At 36.0% G+C, this 11,178-nt stretch overlaps 1 protein-coding gene across 1 annotated transcript in view; it reads left to right on the top strand.

The window, feature by feature from the left end:
* Positions 1 to 8,250: 8,250 nt before the first annotated feature.
* Positions 8,251 to 11,178, top strand: part of LOC145992760 (pickpocket protein 28-like) — a 99,998-nt gene continuing 97,070 nt past the window's right edge. Inside the window, exon 1 of the mRNA XM_083129148.1 lies at positions 8,251 to 8,289. Coding sequence (XP_082985274.1) covers positions 8,280 to 8,289 — 10 coding nt within the window. The 5' untranslated portion in view covers positions 8,251 to 8,279. The remainder of the gene's footprint in view (positions 8,290 to 11,178) is intronic.

The following is an 11,178-nucleotide window of genomic DNA, read 5'->3' as shown; positions in this document are numbered from 1 at the left end:
GAAACTACACGGAAAATGGAACAGATTGGCTAGAACGGAAACATAAAGAGGATCAAGATGGACTGTAATGGGAGAAATTATACACAAATCTGGAGCAAGACAGGGAACACGAAAGACTTGAATGAGACCAGAAATAGGAACAGAATAGATTAGAACAGAAGGAAATGATGCTTCCTCAAAAATTAAATGACCGGATGGAGGAAATGTTAAGCGTATTGAAGATGAAATCTACCAAAATAGAAAAAATAGGGAATGGTATCCAGGAACATAAGACATCATGTCAGGCCAGAATAGATGAAATAAAAGATGAATATAGCCTAATACGATTTGAGAAAACGTTGTAAAGGTAGAGGATAGTTTTGTTCAGGAACAAAGTATTATCGAGAATGATCAGAGAGATACAGATGAAGAAATACAGGTTCTTGGGGAGCAAGTAAGTGTGATGGAGCCAAAATTGGATAAAGTTGAAGATGAATCACCTTCTATTGTGATAATACTACAGAGTAAATTCGATACGGTCAAATAGAACAATAAGTCAATCAACAAAAGCACAGAACCTTTTACTATATATACTTATATTTTAACTGTAGGCCTAGTTCCGATTAGCCTATCTGTGCATAAAGTGGACTTAAAAACTCAAACCTACATAGAGTTTATACGTTAATGGCAAATACAAGCACCACATTACATTGAATATTACAACGAACAAAACATATTAGTATGCAAATGTGCAAAGATGAGATACACATTACTAAGCACGAACTATGCACTTTGATTTCTTCTTATCTATCATATTGGAAAAGCCAATTTCCATAAGAAATGAAACGAAAGAGACGCACATGCCTGCAATTAACATGTAAAAGACTGGCTCGAAATGAAATATGGACAACTTTTCAACTTCGTTCCTAAATTTCAACTTTTTCCTTAGACCGTCGTTGAAGTATCTCTGATACTTCTCTCTGTACCCGGCTTCCAATAAACTACTAAGGTAAAAGCTCATTGTTGGAAAATATGGAGAGTTGTTGGGAACCTTGTACGACGCCATGAGAAGACCGATTTGATCGCTTGGAATGTGCAACAAAGGTTCCCCGTTAGTTGAAGTGTGATAGTTCTTGTACCATTCTGCTGAGATGGCATTTAAGAAGGCTATTGCTGTTCTGTTATAAGCAGCACGCAATACTGCGTCTTGTAAATAACGTGTTACTTCAGTTTTGAAGTAAAATGGTTCTGATGAATACATTTTAATGTACATCAGGTATGATATGTAGTAATCCAAAGATACCACTGGTAACCCAGAACTACGAATGTCCTCTAATGTATCCAGATCGCGATAATAGCGAGGAATTACCATGTTCTTCACCAGACTACTTTGGTACAAGGTGTTAGTTACCATGAAGCCAATAGTGGAAAGAAGAAACACAATTCTTATACGTTTGTTTGCGGGAAAATTGGGTACAGACAGTTGCAGGGACAAAGATAGAATCTTCAGTACACTAAAGGTAACGTTGAAAATTTCCTTTCCAAATGAGAAATATACAATGTATAAATCTGCAGCAACATTAAACAAAAACATTGCAAGAAAACCAAACCATAGGTTAGAACTGAAGGGCAGTAAGAAACGCAACCATTGAGGAAGAATCTTCGCCTTTGGAGTGAGAAATACGTAATTGTCAAAACGATACATTGGAAGCAATTGTCCATCTTCATACGGAGCTAATCCATGCAGAGCTGGGTCAAAATCATAAAATTCAGCTACCTTTCGCGACAATTTGATCCTGGTACCATTTGGCAGATAATTATAGGTTCTGTTTCCAGAACTTTTCACAACGATGGGTGTAAAATTCATGTGGTTGACTATAACCTCAACAACTTTATCTTCACTGTCATCTTCATACAATACAAACCCGTCGGCCTTCTCCTGCAGAAAAATACCAGGTCGATAGTGTATATAGAGAGGATATCTATGGACATTCATAATCCTTGCATGAGACTTTAGATCTCTAAATACTATTATACTCTTCTTTCTCACTGTGCTTGTGTTTGTAAATGGGTTATATGATGACAAACATGCACAAGATTCCTTGTTTGAATTCTGCATTCCGGAGTCACATTTTCTCAAAATAACACTATTCAAGATCTTTTCCGTCCAAAGTCTTTGGGATATGCAGTAGTTTTCATCTTCATTGTTAAGGTTCTTCATCGGCACAACTATGAATTCTCCTCTTGTGTTAAAGTGAGGCAGTTGTTTGGCTGCAGTTAGTAATTTCTTCAAAGATTTGCAATCGTTTATAAGTACAAGAAAGTAAACACCCTTTTCAGTAACCTCTGTTGATTCTAATTTATAAGCGACTGTTGTAGAGTTAGAAGAGGTCACCGGATAAATACTTAGACGAACTGTATATTCACGGAATATTATTGCTAGAACTTTGTCCACTACATCTGGCATTTCTATATTGCTTATAATGGAGATATACTGCTGAGAATAATGGTGGCCGAAGTGTAAATTCTCAGTAATGTTTATCACATTGACATGGTCATGAATTGTCAAATTTTCCAGTATTTTTCGAAGGTGAAAACATGTTACATAAAGTCGCAGTGAAATCATCAACAAATAAATTAGTATTGATGTTCGTAGTTTCAGTGGCATGAGATCTTTCCTCAAAGAAGCACAAGATGTTTGTAGATCTGAAATAAGAAATTCGTTAAGTAATATTAATAAAACTTGATACAACTCTAACTTTCAGTTACAAAATGAGTTTTTAGCACATAAAGTGCTTTCCTTTCAAGTTTGTTGCATTTTCGCACGTTTGTTCTTTTTTTTATTATTTCCATTCCTGTATTCCACATGATATAAGGTAGAAAGTGTGAGTTTCTAATGTTGCATATACATGTAATGAATGTCTCAAGATGTATTGAAATCATCCGAAGTATGCAATTGACAACATATGTATAAACAACTTTTCCTGGCATTTCGGCTTGTTTATGGGACCGGTGGGTACCCACCATTGTGAGGAAATTGGGGAGTTACAAATGAGTTGCGCAACCCTGCTGTAGAAAACCTACAACAACTTCAAGTGTGGCCCGCAGTCGGTAGGTAGACACTAGACCTCAGGGGATGTTACGCCACTGGTTTTTATTATATTACATTAAACATATGTTCTGCATATGTCTCTACCTCCATGAAAGTTTTTGACCTAAACAACAATTACAACCAAACAAGTTGCTGCAAATGAACGAAATTAAAATTTTTCCTATTACAATCACTTTAATATTTGTGTAATTATTTGCACATTCATTTAGTATTTTCCGGAATGTTCTACCGCGCACACATGCGTGTGTGTGAATTGGTAATTTGTTAATTTTGCTCATGCGCAGGCAGGGACTCGAACGCAGTACATGCAAGGCAATATCGTGAGTCCAGAAATCAACAAGAAAATATGCATGATCACTCTGCAGAACAACCGATTAATATTTGAGGCGATTTTTCGAAAATTTCAGAACATACAACAAAACAATAATTCTCTGTGTATTTAACTTCGGATTTTTTACTTACATGAAACAGCACTATTCAATTCGTAGTTTTGGGATTGTGTGATCTTGTTAATATAATGGATTCAATATGTTGCTTCTTTGGTATAATTGATTAAAACAGTTCAATAGACTGTGCTACCCGTCTCTGATGCCAACTCCATGTGATTGCTTTTGCTGCTTCCCTCAACATACACAAGTCGATATTCACATGTCGAAAAGTATAAGCACAGCCTGTTTTTTTATGTCACTTCACAGCACTTGAACCACAGATGAAAATTGATATTCACATGTCAAAAAGTGTAAGGATGATATATGTTTGTTATGTCACCAGAGTACTTTATCCACAGTGGAAAACACAGGTGTTCGATTAGGATTTTCACATTCTTAGAAAATAAATTAAACACATGTTCGATTGTATTCCCCATTCCTTTGTATCACTCAATACAAACACTAGATAATTATACCTTGCCTGTCAAATGCTTAATTTGGGTTAGAATTAACAGCTTTCAGCTACCATCTTTATTTGATTAATTGTTTATGCGAAGTGAAAATTATCTCAGGAAGAACAAACACCACAATTACCAAACGAACATCCATTAAGCAATAATGTTCTTTGTGTCTTATTCAAGGAAGTAGTTCCCTCCTATATAAGTATTAGGCGTCTAAATCTTCAACTTCTATCCACAAAATGAACACAATTCACTAGCTCTTGCATTTCAAAAACTCATTGTAACATATACTTTCGTCTCTATTTCAGTAAGAAAGACAAGAAAAGAAATGTTATCTTACCTTCAAATTTGGCGGGAAAAATTTAAACCGGAGAGAAACATGGAATGAGTTGAAACAATTGGGTATCGTTAACAATAAAAAGTCTCACGATAATACATTCTCGCTCATAAGTACTCATAAGTACCACTGAAGATTTAGATGCTGTTAATGATCATTTTGGTAAAATTTGCAATGAATCTGAAATTCCTCCTCGACTTAAGGCTCAGCAAATAAAGCATTTCGAGAATAAAACCTGTTCCACCGCTGAACAATATTTTAACTTTACTGAGGTAACTGAAAAAGATGTACATAAAACTATTTATAGCATACGCTCAAATTGTTTTGGAGTAGATGGTATCAGCACTAAAATGCTCAAACTTTCTTTACCTTGTGTTTTATCTCCGCTAACACACGTCATTAACTCCTCTCTTTCCAGTGGCGTCTTTCCTGAAATGTGGAAAGAAGCACGAATCCTGCCACTTCAGAAAAAGCAGATCGCCACTTCTTACAATGACTTTAGGCCAATCAGTCTTTTGCCTGTGCTATCTAAAGTACTCGAGAAAATATTGCATTCGCAGACGTTAAACTACGTTAACACGAATAATTTACTGCCCCCGCTGCAATCCGGATTTCGTGAGAAACACAGCACAGCCACTGCTCTTGCTAAAGTTGTGGATGATATTCTCTATGCCATTGATAAACAGCAAGTCACTATTTTAGTACTTCTGGATCTCAGTAAGGCTTTTGACACTGTGTAGCATGATTTATTATTAGCCAAACTTAAATATTACAAGTTTTCTCCTTCAACATTAAACTGGTTTCAAACATATCTATTTAACAGACGTCAAAGGGTCGTATTACATAATTCACCATCTCACGTGTTCAACCTATAACGCTGAAAGCAGGCGTGCCGCAAGGATCGATATTCGGCCCCCTCCTCTTCACCCTTTACACTGCAGATTTGCAGCGAGTCATAAGATTCTTCACTCCACATTTTTACGCAGACGATACCCAGTTATATTTCTCAGATCATTACGCTTCGTTGGAACATAAGCTTCAGTCACTAAATTCTGACTTGAACATCGTCAGTAACTGGTGTGTATCTAACGGTCTTAAAATAAATCCAGAAAAATCCACTTTCATGATCATTGGTTCTAATTATTCAAGGTCGTTAATTAAACATATTAAGATCGAGCTCAAAATAAACAATTTGCCCATTGTCAGGAATAACTGCTAAAAATCTTGGTCTGATTTTTGACGAAATTTTTGATTGGACAGAACATGTAAAGACGCAATGTAGGAAAGCTTATGGAACACTTAGGAATCTGAATTGTTTCCGTGACTTCCTCCCTGCGGAATGCAAGCTAAGACTCATCCAAGCATTAATCTACCCATTGTTCGACTATTGTGATAATGTTTACGGCCCTCATCTCTCGCAAAAGCTCAGTAAAAAAATACAAATGGTGCAAAATGCCTGCTTCCGATACATTTTTCAAGCAAAAAGATCCGATCATATTCTTCCATTCTTAAATAATAATCAGGTTCTTACCATGGCAAACAGAAGGAAGTTGCACTATCTCTGTTTTATACGCCGCATACTGACAGAAGGTAAACCGCAGTACCTGTTTGAGAAGATGCATTCCCGTAGGGAAATGCGGAACAACTTCGATTTACCCAATCACTCTACCACGGCCTACAAATCATCTTTCTCCTTTTCGGCTCTCAAAGCATGGAATGCATTTCCTGCAAATATCGCTAGTGTAAACAACCCATTATATTTCAAAGGTAAAATAGAAGATCTGCTGTTAATGGAACAATGGCAGAGTCGGGACACATACTGAAGGTATCAAGTCACTCACTATAAAGAATTGTATTATTGTATTATTATTACTATTGTATTTTGTATTTCTAGTTACACTTTTTTGTATGCAACTAATTCCTATGTATTTTTTCTTTCTTATTTTTTTTTATTTTTATTATTATTATTATTATTATTTACGTTTAGCTTACTGCTCCATAAGTTTATATCATCTCATATGTATTATCATATTGACAAGTGTTAGGTGGCAGAGCAGCCCTTGGCTGAACCTCGGCCGCTGAATAAAGAAAATTTATTATTACTATTATTATTATTATTATTATTAAAATAAAATATCATCATTATAGATAGGTAAGCACCGTTGACTTTCATTACAAGAAAACACTATCTTTCATAACAATTAACAACATTTACTTTTTGATAGTAGTCAGTGTAAGTTACATTTACATTACATTTCTATGATAGTAATGCTTTCTTGCCGACCTCCGTGGCAGAGTGGTTAGCACACAGCGCTAGGACGCCAAGGGTCCCGAGATCGAAATCCCGGCCCGGTCATGGGTGTTCTTCGTGAGTGTCTCTTCATCAATTTCATCATATCATTACTCATCCTCATCTTTGAGATTAGCCAAAAGTGGCAGAAAAGCGAAGTAAAATAAACCAATTCAATCAATCAATCTATGCTTTCTTTTTGTTTCTCAAGAAAGCTAGCCAGAAAAGAGGCATAGCTCTGGCAACATTTCCTGAGCACACCACTGGATACATGGTCTATGAATTTGAGATTGTAAGCACACACACACACACACACACACACACACACACACACACACACACAGAACCGACTTCTGTGTCTTACCATGAGACTTCCCAAGAAGAATCTTGGAAACTTTCCCATGCGTGCTTGCTACAAGACCTGCCCACATACGTCTTCTTCATTTAATAATTCTAATAATATCAGTGGGTAGATATAGATTTCCAGTTCAATATTATGTAACATTCTCCACCTCTTGTTGTTTCATCTCTTTGTTTCTCTTTTGGTGGAAAGGACCACGTTTCACATTCATACAAAACTACAGACATAATTAATGCCTGATATATTTTAACCTTTAGATTCTTTAATATTAGTCGAGAGGATAAAAGTTATTTCATTTGATTTTGTTTATCTAGCGTCCCTTTTCTGCTATTTTTGGCTCCTCGCGACGATGAGGCTAATCGGGACTGAACCTACAGTTTAAAGTGAAATTCGAACCACTATATGTCTCCACAGGACATCGAACCCGGAACCTATTGATAGGAACTACGCCAAGAAAATGCTATTAAAGTTATCAAGATTGGGAAAATTCGAAAGTATATTCATCTATTTGCTGTACATCAAGGGCATGATCATTCTTACATTTCATTACACGATCAGTTTTAATAAAAATTATTGTTCGTAATCAGTTATTATTACTATTATATTCCTTATTATTACGTGCTAATCCTCATGTAAGCCGCAGGAGTGAACTGACATTACTTATATATAAACGAATATTTTCATATTACGATATCATCCTACAAATCAAAACTATAGAACATTTTTTCCAATTTTTATTAATACTGAAATATTTAGAAAAAAGTTGTCTTGTGGTGCTTTGCTTATGGAGTATGTTTTTTTCTCATCTAATTCAACTTCTTGAGTGTGCAAAGTAATCCAGCTTTTGGATTTTCTAAAAACTTCCAAGTCTAAATCTTATAACAACGCTACACATACAGTATATTCTCTATCCTTTTTTTCCTTTTGCCTAGCGCACAGGGTCTTATCAATGCCCTTGTCAGGACCCTTCACACGGCCGCTCCTTATTTTTATTTTTCCCAGAGAACAGAAAGTTCTTGTTCTATTTGAGTACACTTAGCAAAATTTATTTGCAAATTGAGACGTGAGATAAGATTTAGCGAGCAGTATCAAGTTATTCACATATTGATATAACAATCAGTATAATTCCGCAATAAACATTACCGATATGATTTCTATAATCTACCTGGTATCAGGCCATAAATATAAATATATATTGGTGATAATGATGGAAATTCTGAGTCGTTATTTCTTTTATCTAAATCTTATCTGCATCCGATTCCTTATGGATTTTGAAGGGAGTTGCTCTTCACATACTATTTAGTCAGCATCATGGCTCGTGGTAAGTCATTTATTTTCTATTTCTACATAGCACATTAACATGTTTACTTTAACAATGATTGTGGAGGTCTGTAAATTGAAAGTTATTATTATTATTTGTTTACTGCAATCTAAACGCGTAGTTTTCAGAGTGTTGAATCCAACATTTACCTATTTTCCATTATGTGTTATTCTTCAACATGCATTGCAATTTTAGTTAAGTAGCTGTACTATTATGGAAATGAATAGGGAGAAAGATAAAATAAATTCTGTGGAATCTATCGCACATATTTAGTGCAAAAACTACGTTGTACGCTTTTCAAAATAGGTTTGGGTTATATTTCCATTCGTGAATATTTCACAAGTCATTTGTTACTGTTTCAGCATTCAATATAACACACAAACACACACTCACACACAGCACCGGATTAGCAAATATCAGAAGGGTTGGTTCCGTACAGCTTAACTAATTTGGGCAGATATTTCATCATAGTTGCATTTCATACGTAAGTCTTTCTTCTGCAAGTTAATTTTACAGAAAAAGTGAAGACGGTTTATGGAGAGGAGTAAAAAAAATAAAGAAGCAAGCAACCATCTTTCAATATTTAGCATAAGGTACACTCGCCTCACTTAGTGCTTTTTATACAGCATTATTGTCCAAGATGAAAAAAATTATTGTATAAAAAGCGAATTGCAACGCTAAATCAGGTGAGTGTACTATGAAGTAAAGATTCCTTGATCTAAAGTGTTGTAGGCTGTTAAACTAGGTTTGTGGCTAAGCTTATTAAGCTTCGAGTTTACACAGTCTAGTTAGAAAATTGTAACCACACAAAAAAACAACGCATTTTTGAAGGAAAGAAATTCATTTTGAATATAATGGCAGACAGTATCCAAATGAAAGCAACCTCATATATTCTTTCAAGCGACATCTACCGGTAAAACGTAAACTGTAGAGCAAAAATACAAACTTCACAGAAGACGTTGACACGAATATCACCAGCCGACCTCCTTGGTGTATTGGCTATCACCGTGCATTACGACGCCAGAGGTTCCGGTTTGGAATCCCGTCAAAAATCAATGTCGGCATGTAAAGATTCATGTTTGAGCACTTGAAAGGTAGTCACTATATACGTTAAATTAATGTGTGTTATCTTTGACGGGCGATAACAGCGTAGAAAGAATTATCACTGAAAATCAAATACTTGTCGAGGGCAATGTAAAATAAAAACTGTTGTGAGTAATTCAAGGCCAGAACATGCTCAAATAACTTGTAATGATATTTCTATCGATATGTGAAATATTTATGAAAAGAATGGTCATTATTTGATTTCAATAAATATTGGCTGTAGCTTTTAATAAATAATCGTAAATATAACGCGCTGTTAGTGCTGTAGATTAATTTTAATTCCACAGGGTGGTTCAAAAGTCCAGCACCAATGGGAAACATCAATGTGATCTCCACCAATATCAAAACGTAACTGTAGGCATGTTTTCATGTCCCACATGGGACACCATGTCCTGCGGAATGACACGACACGCTACAGTAATTCGCTCACGCAAATTATGCAAGTCCCTGATCTTCACAGTGTACACTTTGAATTTCAGATAGCCAGAGGATTTAATTCAGGTGATCGAGGAGTCAGTGCACTGATCTCATGTTGCGAGAAGTTGCCATTCAGTAATGTAGTACATGGAAATCACAGACCTCCCAATTGGTCCTGATTCTTGGGTCACTGTAGTCATAATACTTAAAAGTTCATCTAAATGTTGGGGAACCAAATTTCCTCTTTAACATTACAACTGAACAATGACAATGAAAAGCACAGAATATTTGCCTTTTGAATTTTTACAAACAACCTAGCTTGCACTAGCGATCCTGTAAGTTCACTTCAACACCTGCTACATGCTTTTCAAGATGCGAAAGAGAGCTAGTCCCTTGTCCTTAGTATACGTGATAATATTTCGACTGGGACCCTTTTCTAACTTTTGGAACTCTTCTCTTTTTCACTTTGAGACATATTAAGGTTCTAGTCCCGCATAACAACAGCCTAAGGCAGTAATTAACCTTTGGTTCTTCAAACAAAAGAGTATCTAGAAGAGGTGCAGAGAGGATTGTAAACTATCCGGGTTTCTTTTTTTTCGATTCACATCCGCACAGAAGTCATGACACGTTTCACTTTGTTCCTTTCAAATACCCAACACATACGAAACAGTGTATGGTTATTAATTCAAAGCGTTTCGGTAAAAATAATTAGAGAGATAAATAAAAAGCGTTGCTGCGTATTTGTACAGTAACAACGTGCTAGAAGCTGCACACGCCCATTTTATTTAGTCCGAACATGAATGTCAGTCCTCATTCTTATCTTTTTCAGTAGCGATGCTAAATTAGGGGCAGTGTAAGCCACTTCTCCATAAAAGCCACTCCCACAAGTTTTTTTTAAAAAATATTTTGAATATTATTAGTTATTACCATATACAGTATGCTGTGTTAACTTTCGAGCTTCTTAGAATTTTTGTGTCCTCTTCATTTGCTATTGCTCCTCCTCCTCCCCCACTCCCTTTTCCACGAAACACGAATACCCTGCTAACATCGACAAAAATGTCACACCAGTTTTCCATGGCCAATTTAAGGATATATTAGATATGTAACTGGAACCCCCCCCCCCTCCAACTACACAAACAAAATATCCCGCCTTACTAAACTTCTACTGGCAATAAACGATCAAGACGTAGAAAGACAACAGCTATGGAGACCAGATCATCTGTGCTTTTCGAATGGAATTACAATTTTTATATACTTTAATATTCTTACGTAGCAGTGGCTCAGTAATTTTCTGCGTGAGCCTTCCCTTCCGGCTCAGTCCGCACCCGGCTAGTCTGTGCCGTCATTAATTTATGGAGGAAGTAGGAA

Source organism: Lepisma saccharinum, chromosome 9, assembly GCF_977018435.1.
Source record: "Lepisma saccharinum chromosome 9, izLepSacc3.1, whole genome shotgun sequence".
NCBI lineage: Eukaryota > Metazoa > Arthropoda > Insecta > Zygentoma > Lepismatidae > Lepisma > Lepisma saccharinum.
The sequence above is the reverse complement of the archived record's forward strand: the minus strand, read 5'-3'. Positions and strand labels throughout refer to the sequence as shown.